Raw genomic sequence first — 18,866 nt, forward strand, 5'->3', positions numbered from 1 at the left:
CACGACAGCAAACTCATAACACAAGCAGAAAAGAAATAAAAAGGTTTACAAACGAGCAGACGTAGACACCAACTTAATGCCCACAGAAAGAAACCAAAAAGACGCAGACCGTACTTAAAGACGTCACACAATTACACCCGAGTAGACTAACTAACTAAAGACAAGACAGCAGCACGACCCACAGGCACCCAGCTTAGAGGAAGCGGGCCGCGCTACCTGGACAAAACAAGAAAGACATTGAACGTAAAACAGGCTATGATAGCCTAGCAAGCTACCCCTTAAAGCAAGCCTCTACAGTACATACCCATGTTCGTAGCTAAGTAACTCACACGTCAACAGATGGACCGCACGCGCCCATGTTCAGCTACAGGCACACAAGAGAAAATGTTACGACTCCAAAACAGAAAAAACACACTACGGGAGATTTAAGGAAAGCATAAGTGCATACCTGTAGAGTGAGTGAGGAATGGTGGCTAACACGTACGGGCCGCAGGAGTGGGCTAGCAGGTGACGGCAAGCTACAGGTAAAGACACATTGATTAAAACCATATTGTGAATAAAACACACGAGTGTACTGCAACATACCTGATGGCCGGAACTGGCACGCTAAAGGGTTACGGCAGAGCTTACAATGCTTCCTCATACCTGGGTGTTTTTATACTGTGCAAACAGTAATCAGTGAGAACGAACTCCGGTGTGTGACTAATTACCCCGCCCCCCTAGTTAGTGGGAGCAGACCAGTGTGGGTGAAAACAGGGAGACACATGAAAACAGTGTCCCCTGGCTACATTGGCTTCTCCACTATGGGCATGAGCTGGCTTTGGGCGAGTGCTGCGCCCCAGGCGTCGCTTTCTCTCGCTCTCCTCGCTGGTCGTCTTGGTCACCTGCCTAAGGAGTGCCTCATCAGTGACTGCAAGATCTGAGAGAAGGGGTCTTAACTCCCGCCGGACATCATCATGCTTTTCATTCAAGCCCTGGTAAACAGTGTGGAGGAACACGTTCTGTGCTGTCTGTGCCTCGTACTTGATGTCTGCGCCACACCGTCTAGACGTGAACATGACACTCTGCTTCAGGCCCATCATTCTATATAGGAACTGTTGCGGAGTTTCCTGTTCGTGCTGTTTCGCAGTCATGAGTTCCTGGAAGAGCTCAGTGCTACTTTTCTCCCCAAGGTGTGACTGAAGAAAGCTCTTGAGTTCACCTACCGTCATGTCCTCTTTGCTAGCGAGCATCTCTTTAAAGTTGCCAGGCTTGATGATCCGCAGCACTGCTCTGGTGATTTCGCCCTCAGTGTGGTTATCTTTCAGCCCTTCATCGATCTGTTTGCTGATGTTGTTGTAGCTGATGTCTGACGTATTATCGCCAATCTGACCACCATGGATCTTGAATTCTTTTCTGTGTAGGAGGGGGAGATCTCTAAGAGCTATCATGCTTTCAGTGGTGTTAGTGGCATGAGGAGTGCATGAGTGTGGTGATGTGAGGTCACATGGACTGCAAGGCTGGTGACAGTCAGGGGCAGTGGGTTGTGAGCTGGCCATGTGGGTTGTGGGTTGAGCACTACGCTGCTTTAGCTTGAGCTCGTTGTGCATGGAGACTAGCTTATCTATCTGAGACTGAAGTGTACTTGTCTCATAAACGGTGTTGGTGTTTGAAGTGTGTGCGTGGCTGATGTTGTTTGCATGAGTGTGGTGGAAACTGGGTGATAAAAGTGACTCTGGGTCTGAAGTCGGTGTGTGCTGGGGAACACTGGATGGTATAAGAGACACAGCATTCTCAAAACAAACATTAACATCCCCACCACCCTCAGTATGACACCCACTCTTACTCAGCAAATCATTCACCCTGTCTCTTAGCAAGAGCAGCTGAGACATGCCCTCATCCTCAAGCTCCAACAAAGCACTGTCCATATAAGAGCACATATACTCAATGCAACCCTCATCATCATGTTGGTGCAACTTAGCTGAATCCTGGTCAAGCGGTGGTGAAATACTGGTCGCAAGCTGGTACAGTTCATCAGATGAGAGCTGGAATAGTCCCTTCTTGATGGTCCACACCAACTCCTTCGTCTCGCTGTTCGCCATGGTAACCCGTCAGATGCCCTCGACCCTCGAACTCCCTCGCTCTGGCAGCAGTCAGACGCCCTGGATTCGTCAGGTCCCTCTCTTGGCACTGATGGTACGTCACCGTCTGGTCCACAGGTTCATTGATCACTGGACTGGCATCCTCCAGCAGGTGGCGCCAATCCCGGACGAGCCCCCAAGAATTTGTTACAAGTCCCGGTCAGGACCGTGGCAACAAATAATAAATATTCCTGTAAGACAGGAGAAAAGAAATGAGGAGCAGACAGACACCGATGTTAGTGTTTAGTCACGAAGTTGCTTCAGAAGTGACCGCGGGGGTCCACCACTCAAAACAACCCCAGGTGGAACGTCAGTCTGCATCACTCATTGAAAGTTCTATAGTATAAAAATAAAAGTCCTACTAGGCATAGTGCCGTTCTAGGTGAATAAGGTAAATATAAATACAGTAAATAAACAAATATAAAACAAACCTGTGGTCACCTACTTAGGGGCGCCACAAAACCAACATCAAAACCGGTAGCAATTATAAAACAATATCACAAAGCACAATCTAGTAAGAATAAATTCAGTTATGTGCCTATTTTTCCTTGGAGTGTTCTGTCCCATTGGCTACTGTATAGCTTCAAAACTGTCTCTTACCGTTGTATATGTTATCATCAGAGGTATTTCTTCCTAGGAATTTCTTCCCAGTATCAAGAAGCATGTGCAATGGAGCAATACGTTTCCATACCGACAGTGCAGGAGCAGGAGTCATAAGAAAATTAAAGAAGAACCTAGAACAGAGCAAGATGAGAGTATACTGCACTTCCTGTCCATCTGTTATTGGAAAGGAAGTGTTTTTTTTTTAACAAAACAACAGCTCCCATTTCATGGAATACATTGTATAACTGTCTAGAAATCGTGACTCTGCCCAGTTAATAGCTGCCTGACATATCCTTTTTTCACCTTTATGCCTCTTAATTCATTTGTTACACTATGAATATGCATTAATAAAGTATCAATCTATTGATCCATCCATCCATCCATCCATCCATCCATCCATCCATCCACCAATCAGTCAATCAATCAATCAATCAATCAATCAATCAGTCAATCAATCGATCAATCAAACAATCAACTTATCTTACTATCTTACTACTTATCTATGCTATAGGAATTCCCCACAACCAAGCCTATTAAACATTACACCACAATTAAAATGAATGAAGGGATGACAAGAGTCCATGGCTTAATTGCAGTGCAGTGGGTGCATCATCTAAATTTAGACTGTGTGTGAATATACTAAAAACATATGATGAAGTCCAGGGTACAAAGATATATTTTCCCCAGCATATTGATTGTTGCAATCAATAATAACAATACAACAAGCTTGCTAAGGATGTTGCTGAGAACTGACTTGATTGCTGGAACAACTGTGCTACAATTGTTCACAGCAAAATACATTTACTGTAGGCTACACCATTTTGTTGTGTTATCTAGAATGATATTACAAGTAACAATTATCATTTGTGTGATACGGAGAGTGTTACTCACTGTTGTTCCTGTTCACTTGGGTTGTAGACTGAATGTTTTTGTGACGGAGTGAATCAGTGTGATGGCGGGGCCACAGTGACTAATACCATGACCAAAACCTTGCCATGACTTGCAAATATAAAAGCCTTCATAGGACGTGAACTTTACAGGTTTACTACATTCAAGGAAGGGGACAAACACAATGAGCTATTTTAATTCCAAAGGCCAAGAGAACTTTATCTGGATCCAGCCTTATTGCCTGCCAGATATAAAGGCCTACATGTATATAGTACAGGGGCATCACAAAGGGGACCAGGGGACCACAATGTAATTTCAAGTGAAACTCCCTGGCAACCAACAAATTCAGACTCTAACTAGATTTATACTTATATTGGACATGGCTTAATTACGATTTCGGTCATTATAGAATTATCAGAATGTGTAGTTGTGCCCCTATTACTCTGACATGATTTGCAGATGGTAGAAAATTCTTTCAAAAAGACTATTTGAGGATACCTTTTACTTTTGTAAATCATACCTTGCTCTAACACAAGTATCTGTACTAGTCAGTCTACTGTAGTAAAGTGAGTATTTTTAACATCTCTGGCACAGACATAATAAGCATGAAGTAGAACATGAAATAAATGCATGATCTAACACCATCTAAATTTACACTTATCTAAAGTATTATTATATGAATCAATCTTATGGAAATCAATCACATTTGTCAAAGTGTTCTTTCATTTCACTGTGACTTATGGGAGGATGTTTTTGTAATGGAGTGTGTTGATGTGTGGGATGGGGCCACAGTGATACATACCATTACAAAAACTACACTTTGACTCATTTTTACCACCTACTGCTAACTCTTACAATTTACTGTTTAAACTTAACAATGGAAACTTTTCAAATCACAGAAGATAGAGAGCACACATTCCTAAGTTACACTGCAGGCAAGAACAAATTATGAGTAAGAGAAAAGAAAAGTGCAACACTGCTTGCGCCACGCTGCAATCAATGTATTAGTTTATAATTTTTACAGAATCAAAGCTCAAAATCTTATTTTCAAAATGTTACATACAAATCCAATTGTTGGTCACACAAAATGCAAAATGCTTCACATCTCCTCCAAAACAGTGTTCAAAATATTGCAAACATATCTCAAAAGAAAGCATTTGAATCACATCGTGTAAACCCCTATGGGCAAACATTTGTAAATTATTACTAAATGCTTAGTTCCTCATTTAAAGCATTATCTTGTTGTTACATTTTCTAACGCCTCATGTTAGGAACGCAGACCCTACTTGTACTACTGAAGACATTTTTGACATACATAATTGGTGCATCATTGGTTCCATTAGTGCCTGCACTAAGCCATTTGGCTGATAGCGCTAACTTGGCCAATGTTCGACTAAGGGAAAAAGCTCCTGGGGGTGGGGTGTTTGGCGCAAAGGACCCTAGGATGAAATCCCTGAAGTCCTCAAAATACATCTGTCAACAAGCATAAAGGTCCATGTTCAATTACAATACCTTTCATTTATTGGATTTCTAACTCTAAAAGTTATAAATCAGAAATAATAGACTGGATTGGTCCGCACACTGGGTAGGCTCCAAAAATACACTTTATTTACTTCATAAAAGGCAACGTTTCAATCCGCAGTGGGATCTTCTTCAGGCAATGAGAACAATGGTCTGAGATGTCATTTATCACATGACCTACAGGTAGGCTACCTGGAAAAGTTAAGCGCACCCGTAAGGTGACAAGTGGCATAGCATGCGTCTAGACGCACTGGAATGTAAAGTCAAGAAGACCACAGTAATCACAAAATAAACAAAATCATAACAACAAAAATAAAAGTAATAATGGTCATCAACAAAATAACAATAATGGTCAATCAGAAATATTTAAATGAAAACTACATCAAATACACAAGCAACCATGATGTGAGAAATTATAGTAGAGGCCTCAAATCAGACAATGTGTATCTGTGGAGGTCGGGCAAATCCAAAAGAGGAGAGGCGAACAACGAACAACAACGTACTTCCCAGAGGGACTACTTTACAGCCGCCGACACCGATTCTGATGCATACAGTTCTGCGTCAATGTCCTCGTCTTTTTTAGACGTGCGCCCCAAACGCAGCGATTCAAGGACCATGACGCAACGTGGAGCGAGAGGGAGAAGAGGAGGAAGAAGAAATGCCGGAGGGGGAAGAGGAAACAACATGACTCCAGACTTCAGACGGGAGACCAGGAGCCACAAACAGCAAATGTGGTGAACTTGACAAGTAAAACCCTGTCAACAGCCTGTACATCGGCCTTGAATAAGGGCCTCTCCTTCGTTCCAACCACCTACTGCCATGAGTTCAATGCGTATGTGGACTTCCAAAAGTTCTTCAGAACACTACGCCTGAAGGAATTCTTCAGCAGCACCCCAACAACACCCATCTTGCTCACGGAGAGCACTGAGAGCTCACCAAGCGCGTGTGACGCAGAAACGAACAATGTCCAAAACACCCCCCCCACCAAGTTCCGAGGTAAATCCACATTTATTCCACCTCGAAATAGGAATGCATCTATAGAGACGTTCTGCCGTCTTGTTCAGACTGACATGACCAAAGTGTTCTATAATAAACGTGAATATAAAGTGCATGACAATTTAACTAAAGATGAACGAAAGGCTTTGGATGAACTGAAAAGAGACAATACAATTGTAGTGAAATCAGCGGACAAAGGTGGTGCGGTGGTAGTTATGGACGTTAAAGACTATGAAATGGAAATTAACCGCCAGTTGGATAATACACTATTTTACAAAAAACTAAAATCCAACCCGACTGAAACCTTTAAAAAGGAAATACACTTTGTTCTCCAGTGTCTCCTTGAAAGAGGAGAAATTAAGAAACAAGAATTTGACTTTATGAAAGTTGACCACCCTATCACTCCGGTCATCTATACATTGCCCAAGATCCATAAGAACATTGAGAAACCCCCAGGGAGGCCGATTATTTCTGGAATTGGATCTCTCACTGAGAAGATCTCCACTTTCATTGACTCGTTTTTAAGACCTCATGTTATGACTCTCCCTTCATTTGTGAAAGATTCTATGGACATGATTAGGGCATTAAAGGAGATACATTTACCTACTGAAGACACTATGCTTGCGACCTTTGATGTGGAGTCCCTATATACCAACATACCGCATGATGGTGGCATTGAAGCGGTTGATTATTTTTTGAGGGACAAACATTCAGACATGACTCCTAGTGTTGACTGTTTAAAAAAACTTACTGAAATTGTTTTAACAAAAAACTTCTTCATGTTTAAAAATGACTTTTTCTTACAGATTAAAGGCACGGCGATGGGTAGCACTATGGCACCCAATTATGCTAATTTATATGTTGGACAGTTTGAGAAAATGTTTATCTTTAACCCTGATGCTAATCCTTTCTTCCATAAAATCTTAATGTGGCGAAGATTTATAGATGATGTCCTTGTGTTATGGCTGGGCACATCATCTGAACTTACAGTCTTCCAAGACTACCTTAACGTTAAAAGTGAGCACCTTCGGTTCACTGGAGTTTTTAATGATAATGAAATAAACTTTCTTGATATTCTAATCTCTAAAGAGGGTGACATTTTAAAAACCGATCTATATAAAAAACCCACCGATAAGAACACTATCTTACATGGAAAGAGCTACCATCCAACCACCTTAAAACGTAGCCTACCCACTAGTCAATTCAACAGAGTACGCCGTATATGCAGCTCTGACCAAGACTACGCACTTCGGAGCGCCCAAATGACGCAGCGCTTCAGAGAGAGAGATTACGCTGAATCTTGGATTCAATCTGCGTCTGACCGTTTTAAAAACACTGACCAAGACGAATGCCTGGGTAGGAAAAAACAGGCCAAAACTGTCAACAGAATGACCTGTATCTCCCAATACTCTCCTCTTAGTGAGGAGTTTGAGAATATTGTGCGGAAACATTGGCCAATTCTGAGTTCTGACCACACACTGCAAGATGCGTCATTTAGACAGTTTCCGCGTTTCGCCTACAAGCGCTCGCCTAACATCTCCAATTTGGTCGTAAGAGCTGACTTACCACCTGAGAAACCACCACCGATTTTCTCACCTCTCCCTGACGGAAATTACAGGTGCGCACGGTGTGCCCAATGCAATTTCACATATAAATGTAACACATATACCCATCCACATACAGGGAAGGTGCTAAAAATAAAAGGGGTTATAACATGCAATACGAAGAATGTAATTTACATGATCAAGTGCCCTTGCGGCCTTGCTTATATAGGCAAGACCACACGCCATATTAAAACACGCATTGCGGAACATAGAAGTAACATACGTCAAAATGACCAAAAAAACCCAGTAGCTGTGCATTTTAACACTTTTAAACATAACTTGTCGACTCTCAAATACATTGGCATCGAGCATGTATCCACCCCCAGACGTGGAGGCGACATTGACAACCTTCTCCTTAGAAGGGAAGCATTCTATATATATATGCTAAATACTTTGTCTCCCAAAGGTCTTAACATGGATTTTGATTTGAGGCCTCTACTATAATTTCTCACATCATGGTTGCTTGTGTATTTGATGTAGTTTTCATTTAAATATTTCTGATTGACCATTATTGTTATTTTGTTGATGACCATTATTACTTTTATTTTTGTTGTTATGATTTTGTTTATTTTGTGATTACTGTGGTCTTCTTGACTTTACATTCCAGTGCGTCTAGACGCATGCTATGCCACTTGTCACCTTACGGGTGCGCTTAACTTTTCCAGGTAGCCTACCTGTAGGTCATGTGATAAATGACATCTCAGACCATTGTTCTCATTGCCTGAAGAAGATCCCACTGCGGATTGAAACGTTGCCTTTTATGAAGTAAATAAAGTGTATTTTTGGAGCCTACCCAGTGTGCGGACCAATCCAGTCTATTATATCTATACTTTTGTCCGGCACCTGGACTATTTCTGTGGATGTGCGCACCCCAACCAAACGCATAAATCAGAAATAAAACAATAAAGATTTCAACAGCTTTTTTGGATTTCCAATTATTCAGAGTCAAGAGTTTATTTTGAAAATGTTTTTATGGAGAGTGAATATTGACGCATTTTGCAGGATGATTTTTTTTTTTTTTTTTAATTAATGTTTTTCTGCACTTAATTTAACTTCTGGCTATGAGTTGATGCAATAAGAGTTTGATACTAATGCCTGAAATGTGAATATGTTTACATGTTAGCCAGTCTGCAAAAGCAAACAAGTGTTATGGCCTACTGGGGTCACTAGGGAAGAAACACCACAAAAGCTCTCAAACTGCTCCATGATTAATCACAAAACTCCATCTTATATTGAAAAACAATTCATACAATTCATAGGAATACCTCTTTAAACTGTATACTACCATCCAAAATAGTACAATATCAAGTTATACAGTGCCCTCCAAAAGTATTAGAATAGGGAGGGAAAGTAATCTCATCGCCATCTGGTGGTTGCGTTCCTACTGTAGAGGCTAGCGGGAGTGGATGGGATTTTCTTTCAGAAAAAATATATCTCGGTCCACCATGGGAAGTTAGTTAAATGCCTTCAATATGCTATGCATTTAGGTCAGCTCTATTGCTTCTAGTGGTCATACTTTATTTTTTAGGATCAGTTTAATTGTTTAGAGTTTGTTTGTAACATGGTGATAACGAACTACAGTAGCTAGCTACAGTAGCATTTGACGTCACCAGTTTGGGCGCTTCATCTCCAACTGATCAAAACGGCAATTTGCTTACTGGCTCATCATATTTTTGTAATAACAGAGAGCGATGTAAACCGCGTGGTAATTACCTTTATGTTGGGATAACTTGTGTTGTGCTCCTACTCACACAAGAGCTGGCAGTAGTGTGGTTGTCTACTAACTAACCAACTAGCTAACAGGCTAATAAACAAACCATGCTAGGCGAGTAACGTCGTGGAAGGATGTCACGTCACTTGAAGTTGTAGTCCATTTATGAAATGAAACGAGCAATTACGTTTTTTTTAAATAAGGCGAAATAGGGTCTGATATTTTCACAGTTAGTAGATTATTACAGTATGAAGACTGAAAAATATTTTTGGTGGATAAGATCGCTGGTATAGCTGCGTAGTATTTTTTTTAAAAGTCGGTCTATGGGACTTAACATTGGAGCTGCTCTTCGATAGGAACGCAACCACTTGGGGCGCTGGTTTTCACTTTCCCTCCCTATACATGCTTTATAAAATCATCTTTTGGAAATTGATCTTAATGCCTTAAATGAAACAACGTTTCATTATAGTGTCAACACTATACCCTTAACATACTAAGAGTTGAGCATGCTGAATGTCAGTTATTAGCTTTTGGCTAATTAGCTAGTTTGAATTGCATTGAGCTCAATGAGAATGAAACCAGCTAATTAGCTAACAGCTAATAACTGACATTCAGCATGACCAACTCTTAGTATGTTAAGGGTATAGTGTTGACATGGGGTTATTTGAATTCCAAAGGCCATGGGGACTTTATCAGGGTGCATAGTGTCCTGGATCCATGAAATAACTGGCCTTTAAAAATAAAAAATAAAAATCCCCTATGGAAATTTAACATAGGCGTTCCAATACTTATGACCCCCTGTATTTTAAGGAAAACATTTATTAATTTACAATACATTATTCATTCACAAAGAAAATTAATGTCCTTAAAGGTTGAATAGTTCCTCATTGTTTCATTTAAGGCATTAAGATCAATTTCCAAAAGATGATTTTATATTTAACTTTAAGCATGTGTTCTAATACTTTTGGAGGGCACTGTAAATCTATCTATATCCTCAATTAAAATGCATGAAAAATAACCTGCTGTCTACACAAAATGACTACAATAATTATAATAATAATAATAATAATAATAATAATAATAATAATAATAATAATAATCATAATCATAATCATAATCATAATAATCATAATCATAACCATAACCATAATAATAATAATAAGAAGAATAAGAATAATAATCATAATAATAATAATAATAATAATAATAATAATAATAATAACAGCTTTATCAGTGTTGAACATAATTTTACAAAAGGTAAACAATAACAGTTATGGTTTACCTTTTGTAAAATGATGTTCAACACTGAAAAGCTGTTATTATTTTTATACATACATAGTTATATGGTATGGTTTGGCTATATTAAGGAGAATAACAATGATAAATACAATGTTAATTCAATCAATGGTCTAATGAAGAACCCATTAACCCATAAAAGGGTGGCATAATGGTGGTATTGGAGAGGCATATGAAGGTACATCAGCTTGCACAGTATTTAGGCGTTGTGCTAATATTGAATTTATTGCAAACACCCTGTAACACTTACCAGCCACCTGAACAAAGATAGCTGCGGATAATTGCGAAAACCCCCCCATTGATAAACAAGTTTTTTAAAAAAACTTTGCTGCAACAACTACAGATAAAACATATGTAAAACATTATTTTGTCATTTTACAGGTAACAATAATCAATCCTAGTTTGTAGTGACAGTGTTAACTCACTGTTGAACTGGAATTCCTTTTCGGTTTTTGTAACTGAGTGAATCAATGTGATCGTGGGGGCCACAGTGACAAATACCATTACCAAAACCTGTTCTTATATGACGCCACTTGCAAATCTAAAAGCCCTCATGTGATATGAACTTTACTCAACTGGATACTATCAATGGCAACTCACTACATTAAAGTCTGTGAATATGCTTATCAAAAGCTGTTTGAAAACAAGTACTAAGAACTAAAATGCCTCCTAAAGTGGCATACTTTCAAAATACGTGTTTTTTTTTTCTTGTGTGTTTCTGTTAGAACTTTCTCAAAATGTCTCATGTCTGAAATTACACTTCTGACACATTTCTTTCTTTGTGTCTCATTTGACATTGTTATGTGTACACACTGTAACATTACAAATCAAAATGAGATGAACGTGACTGCTAAATGAATAAATGCAAATGTAGCCTTTATAACTCATTTGCAAATGTGTTGCAAGACATACATAGTCCTCACTTTAGATGAGCTCACAAAGTATCATTAACTAACCAGTTGTAACTCCTGAGTTAATCATGAATTATAGTATCAGGAAGTGGTTTATAAAATAAGTATCCACACCCTAACTAATTATTAGTGTATGTGTATGTAACAACTGTTATATAATGTAAATATTACTTCACCAATAAAATATTATTACATGATTTATTAAGAATTAGCAACAATTTATAAGCATATTTTAAATATAGGCTTATTTACTATGAACAAACCATGTGAGTACAACTGCTTTATTGATGAGAATGAACATAGGAGGAATACTTTACAAATGATGGACAAAACATTTAATAATAGTTTGCAACTGGTTTATAAAATGGAAATTATTTAAAGTATACATGGTTGTTTCATTTTAAGGTATTATAAGGTATAAATCATGCATTTACAAAAAAGATTTAGAAAAGAGGCTTACAAACCACAAACCATTCATAACTTTGTAAAAAAATATATGCTTTATTGATGATAAATTATACATGAACCATAAATTAATAATGATGCAACAAACCATTAACTAATAGGTAACAAATGCTTAATAAATGATGAATTGTGTGTAGTTATTAAAAATTGTTACCGACAATGGTAATTTGAACTGCTGTTCCTTTTAACACAGATGGGAAGGAGGATGTTTTTGTAGCTGAGTTTGTCAGTGTGACGGGCTGGGGCCACAGTGATACACACCATTACAAGAACTGCATTACGAATAAAAACATTTTGCAAGATGACTGATACTGCTAATTGCACATTTTATTTTCTAACTGTATGCTTTTTAGGTGTGCAAATTTAATAGGTTTGACAAAGATAATTATAGAATTGTTGCCATCCCTGGTAAAGTCGACTAAAAAACAAACGCACAAAAATGTGCTTATATCTTTTTCATGTTGTTTCTCAGAGTGTGTTTGCTTCCCTTCAAGGTTGGATTTGTTTTCTAATTGATTTCATTGTGAGATTACAATAAATCACCTGGATTTTCAGGAGTAATGATATTACTGCGCCAAGTCAAGGTGCTCCCATGTGCTACTCCGCCATACATTATAGTTATCCCTAGCTTTTACTCTCTTAGAAAAGCGGCATGTTTTATTTTATGTTACCATACTTGGTCATGTAACTACCTGTACAGTACTTGTGTAAGTGTATTTAAATAGGGAAAACGTGGAGGTGTTTGGACGCTTCTAATGTCATATCTGTTTGGATCCTAATGAATAAACTAGGCTAGCTAAGCGCTATCAAAGTTGGACTGCGTAGTTGCAGTATTTGTTGCAGACAGGTTTTTAAATGAGGGCACAGCAAGGAGAGACAGGTGAAAATCCTAGAGAAAAGACAATAGGCAGAGGATAAAAATAGGACAGGCAAGAGCTTTACTCTGACCGCCATCATGGCGTGTGCATTGTGTTTCTGCTCTGTAACTGCTGCGATGAGGTTTCATGTGAGCAAACATATCAGAAATGTCTGTGATACAGCGCTGCCAGTTGGCCAGTTGTTGACAGTTTGACATATTTAAGTCATTCAGAGAAATTCAGTTCAAATCTTGTTTTAGTGTTGTAATGTTGCCTACACTACAGTATGTCAGACAGGCAGGATATCACAGTATCCCTTGTCAGTCCCCCCCCCCCCCCAGACAGGCAAACAGATGGTTGCACTGTAAAAGGGAAGGGTTTATTTCAGGGTGCTTTCTCTGAACACGAATGTGCAGGTGTTTCCTGATGTCTAGAACACATCCATCTGAGGTGTGACATTTGGGGACATTTGTGGATTATGAAAATCCAAATTCCAGTTATGGTCATTCACCTTTTTAACCCTCCTGTCGTGTTTGCGTCAAATCTGACCATTTCACAACTTATAATACTTATAAATATTATGTTTTACATCTGATTACCTCAAGACCTTATGATATCCTCCACACTGTGTACTTGAACATATAAAAGTGATGATCACCTATTTAATTCAATTTTGAGTGTTTTAAACCAAGAAATGTTCCTGATGTGTACACAGAAGTCACCTAAACCTACAATGCCATACATTGCAGTGGCAATCATTAGTAAATCATACTGTAAATCGAATGCCAAACAAATTACGTCATTAACTACAACATTCTATGCAAGATGATGAAATTGAGTCTAAGCAGTTCTTATGGGTTCCTGTCATCTAGTTTTTGTGAAGTGGTCAGCAACAAAATAGGACTATTATTACTACTCTCACCATTGGCCTGTCAGACTGTCAGAACTCCAAGGTTCCCATCCTGAATGGGCAAGTATAGTCTGTGGCACTCTTTTCCATTAGAATGCCAAGTCATTGTTCAGGGGATCAACCGTCATGTTTTTTTCTATGAATCTATCCAATCCCATTCACATTGCAACATCAGTAAGTAAAATGTAAATATACAACACTTTTCACAGACAGGGTCAAAAAGTGCTTTAAAATACGCATAGACAATAAAGCATGATAATAAATAGTCTAAGAATAAAATATAGTGAAATTACAACAGATAAAATGATCAATAAATAATGGTTACCCAAAAGCTAGAATAAACAAGTGAAGTACCTTAAAACAGTCCACAATCTCAACAAACTTAATACTTGTTGGCAGAAGATTTCAGAGTCTGGGTGCCATAACACTTAAGGCTCTAGCCCCACATGTCTTCAGACAAGTGCATGGCGTGGATAGCAGATTTTGGTTGATAGACCTGAGAGACCGGGAAGGGTTTGTAGGTGAATTAAGTTGGCTTGTTCCCATAAGCCTTTGCAAGAACACTGAGATGGTATTTGACTCAGGCCTGGGCCTCAAGTCCACTACCATTTCACTTGTCTTGGCCACATTCAAGACAAGGAGGTTGTCATGTCACCAAGTGGTATGCCAGATGTCAGTACTCCATCTCCTCACTATCACTGACACACCCCACAACTGCAGAATCATCTGAAAACGTCTGCAGACAACATGAGTTGACTCGTGGGACAGCTGGTATAAGATGATACAGATGACTCATGTGGGATGTAGCTGGTGGAAGATGGTCGTGCTGGTGACCAGCCTGCCAAGGTTTACATTGTTGGTATAAAATGGTCATGCTGGTGACCAGCCTGCCAAGGTTTACATTGTTGGTATAAAATGATCATGCTGGTGACCAGCCTGCCAAGGTTTACATTGTTGGTGTAAAATCAAGATGATTATGCAGGTGTCCAGCCTGCCAAGGTTTACAATTGTTGGTGCAAGATGATCATGCTGGTGACCAGCCTGCAAAGGTTTACATTGTTGGTGTAAGATCAAGATGATTATGCAGGTGTCCAGCCTGCCAAGGTTTACATTGTTGGTATAAAATGATCATGCTGGTGACCAGTCTGCCAAGGTTTACATTGTTGGTATAAAATGATCATGCTGGTGACCAGCCTGCAAAGGTGTACATTGTTGGTGAAAGATCAAGATGATTATGCAGGTGTCCAGCCTGCCAAGGCTTACATTGTTGGTGTAAGTAAGATGCTGGTTTGCCAGAACGACCAACATAAGCTGCTATGGCCAGTTAAACCTACAATGTAAGACCAGCAACACCAGTGAAAATTAGCTGGGGTAAACCAGCTGAAGGTATGTTTTTGCAAGAGTTTTACTTTAGGCTGTGTTCAGTAGGGATGTGATGATGATCATAATATGCTCATAGTTGAGCAAATCTGGTCTGATGTGTTTGCTCCGAGTCTAAGGTTTCGCTTACTATGGGGGTTTGTTTTTATTTCAGTGTTAAAGGACACACTCACCAGTGTAGAGACAATACTGTATCTTGACTGTAGTTCAAATGTTTTCAGCACCTTGGAGAGCTCCTGATTAGATCTCTCATAGATAGATAGATAGATAGATAGATAGATACTGTATTGATCCCCAAGGGGAAATTCAAGAGTAACATAACATAACATAACACATAGGTATGTATGACTTCTGCTTGCCCAGAGTCATTGTTTAGAGATGAAGATCAATTAAATGTACATATAACCACAAATGTGTGTCACGCTTGCTCAGTAGTGCTCAACCTTATCCAAACAGCCATTTTATATCCTCACAAGAGACAATCATACTGTTCAAAAAGGCTATGCCTTCATTCCATGCGAAGATTTTGGCTGGATTATCACTTGCGCGCCATTCACCATATATGTCTGTTTTCTCTATAGGCTAATGGTCAAAAACCTCTCATTATATATTGTGGAAAAAGAATACTAGATAGGCAACCAAGTATCATTTTGCTTTTTGTGTCATACAAATGTCAAATGTGTATAGGCTACTTCATTATGTAGGCCTACTTCAGATTCATTGTGGTTGTTAAAATGATTTTGTTCAAGACTGTAGATCATTGCTTATTTAGTTAAACTGCAGCCTATATCCATCAGTGCATTCAGATCTCCATGAGTTAGAGCTTAGAAGGGGCCCAAAAAACCCACGGGTCAGGCATGGGCAGAGAATCTAAGGTCTAATCGTAGGCCTATGCAAATATAGGAAGACACTAGCATGTTTCCCAAATTGGGGAAGCCTCTGTAACTCTTTTTGGTCAAAGACGTAGCCAAATGTATTATTGTGACTCCCTATTCGTAGCCTATGGCTACTTCGATTACTGGGGGAAAGGAACTCAAGTGACAGTGTCTTCTGGTGAGTAAAATACATCATCATTTAATATTCGATAACAAACCGATTAGAGGTTACTGATTATAGTGGGTGTGTTCGAAGAGTTCACTTTCTGTATGAAGATACAGCTAGTTGCCTCACTGTGACAACTACTTCGATTACTGGGGGAAAGGAACTCAAGTGACGGTCTCATCAGGTAGGTACTATCACTTATTCCTAATAAAACTAAGGGAAATGTCGTTTAATCCTTACACATTTAAATGCACGAGAGAACAGTCTTCTTGATTTTAATGCAGCATACGATGCCTAGTCTAACAGAAATTCGGACACCCGGATATATAAAGTACAATGTACAGCAACTGATTTATTCAGATGGCAAGATTGTGTATAGGGAATGTAGATTCGTTCACCACTGTGACGGTGCATTTGACTACTGGGGAAACGGCACAACAGTTACGGTTTCATCTGGTAAGTTTAGTGTAAATCTGTAACGACGTTGTCTTTTTAATTCTATTTTATCAATGAGCGAAATGATGTGTCAAAATGAATGTCAAAATTAGGACAAACCCAAGTCCACAAGTTGCAATTTGACAGTCATTACGCACGCCATGTCGAATCTGTCTGATGGGATATAGGCTCTGCGTTGACGATGGAATAGCCTATGTCGATTTTTTATTATGCTATAACAAACATCGAATTAGACGTAACAAATACAGTATTTGTCCGATGGATCTGTAACTCGTTATTCTATTCTGTGTGGCCACCGTTTCGACCGTTTTAACCCCTTGTAAGGTGCGTATTTTTGTTACACAGCAGATGTTTCCCGTCTGATGGACCCATATTAGGCTTTTAAATCAAATGCCTACAGCCATAACAATTTATATTAAAAAATCGTAACAGAGGTTAACTTTAGCTTAGTTACCTACAGACCAAATGGTCCATTTTGCCAATTTGTGAGAACACATTTATGATCATTATGATCTTTTTAATTTTTGTAAGAAAATTAGGAAAATCAATTAAAAGGGGTGAAAAATAGAAACAAGATTTTAAAGATGCCTATTTCTTAGACTTTAATTAGAAACTAGCACAGGTGAAAGTGATTGAAATGTAGGCTAACAGTTTTGATACTTTATGTGCCGTGTGCAGTCATTAAAATAAGTTATATTTTCACAGAAAATGAGCCAAGGTCAATGCGTTTGAGTTGGAAAAAGTGCTTTTTTTTTATTTTAACAAACATTAAAAACGGGTCCTACAGACCCGAACACCTTACATGGGTAAGACACTTCAGTGAGAGTCATGAGATCTTCAGAGTCACCTAGGCCTAAGGCAGGCGTTAAACTACTTGTTCTCCTTTCTTCTAAATTATGATGAATATTTAATGAGAAAAATAAATATGACCTTTACAATTAACAGTGTTTAATGTAACCTAGGCCTAGGCTATTTGCTTGATAATGAATAGGTTAGAATAACAAAGGGCACCTGGATTGACTAATTCCATGATTTATTAATAATATCCAGACGAAGTTGCGTTTTTGAAAAAAATGTCATGCTCAATTTAGCATCAGTCTATAAATTATGGGACTCTTTGTACGGCAAATGCGTAAAATATTCTCACTGACTACTGGGGGAAAGGAGCCATGGTCACGGTTTCATCTGGTAAGAACAGCGAATCCCTTTTTGCATTTTCTATTTCTAATTTGGTGTCTCGACAATATATCAAATATACGGAATGTGCAAATTGCAATATGAACTAAAACTATAACTAATTAACGCTGACGTAGGCCTATTGAGATAGAGAATGTACGGTAGGCTATGTGTCTTGCATGGTTTTTCTACTGGGGCAAAGGCACTCTGGTTACTGTCACAGCAGGTAAGTGACATGTCTGTATGAAACAAAGAACAAGTACAGGTCAGCTATTGATGTATTTCTATACTTATGTATGTTTTCCATGTTTATTATAAGGAGAATCATCGGCGCCGACGTCCATCTTCGCACTGTCACAGTGTGGATCTGACAATGGATTAGTAACTCTGGGTTGCGTCATGTCTGGATTCCTGCCCCCGGACTCACAGAAGTTCAAATGGAAAGACCCAAGTGGACAAGACCTTACTGACTTCATACAATACCCAGACATTCCCAAAAATGGAACGTACTCCAAGATCAGCCAGATTCGCGTACAGGCAGCAGACTGGGAAGCAAAGAAAACTTTCACCTGTGAAGTGGACGGCGCCGCCGCTAAGACGCCTGGAGTAACTACGGCTGGTGTAAAAAAGCTAGGTAAGGATTTTTTTTTACTGCAGCAGATGTTACAGAATGGGCTAGACTTGTGATTGATTACAATCTTTCACTTGTGAAGTGGACGGCACCTCTATCAAGAAGATTGTAGTAACTCAGCCAGGTAAGGGCTATTTTAAAGCAAAATATAAATGTTGTAGCCTAATGTTACAGAATGGGCTAAATGCTTCTAATATGTCGTCTAAAACATAACTTTGCACTATACCAGAAGACATTACTTGGGGCCTACCTAACTTCGCTGCTCCGGTCATTTGCTCAAAAATAGATGTAATGTAATGT

At 39.0% G+C, this 18,866-nt stretch overlaps 1 protein-coding gene and 1 gene segment (V, D, J or C); both read left to right on the forward strand.

The window, feature by feature from the left end:
* The window catches only part of LOC134076577 (Ig mu chain C region membrane-bound form-like), a 125,001-nt gene that overhangs the window by 102,571 nt on the left and 3,564 nt on the right, over nucleotides 1-18,866 (forward strand). Inside the window, 1 exon segment of the C gene segment in view lies at nucleotides 18,255-18,569. Coding sequence covers nucleotides 18,255-18,569 — 315 coding nt within the window.
* Nucleotides 1-18,866, forward strand: part of LOC134076573 (immunoglobulin gamma-1 heavy chain-like) — a 77,162-nt gene that overhangs the window by 16,714 nt on the left and 41,582 nt on the right. The window lies entirely within an intron of this gene.

Source organism: Sardina pilchardus, chromosome 3, assembly GCF_963854185.1.
Source record: "Sardina pilchardus chromosome 3, fSarPil1.1, whole genome shotgun sequence".
Lineage (NCBI taxonomy): Eukaryota > Metazoa > Chordata > Actinopteri > Clupeiformes > Clupeidae > Sardina > Sardina pilchardus.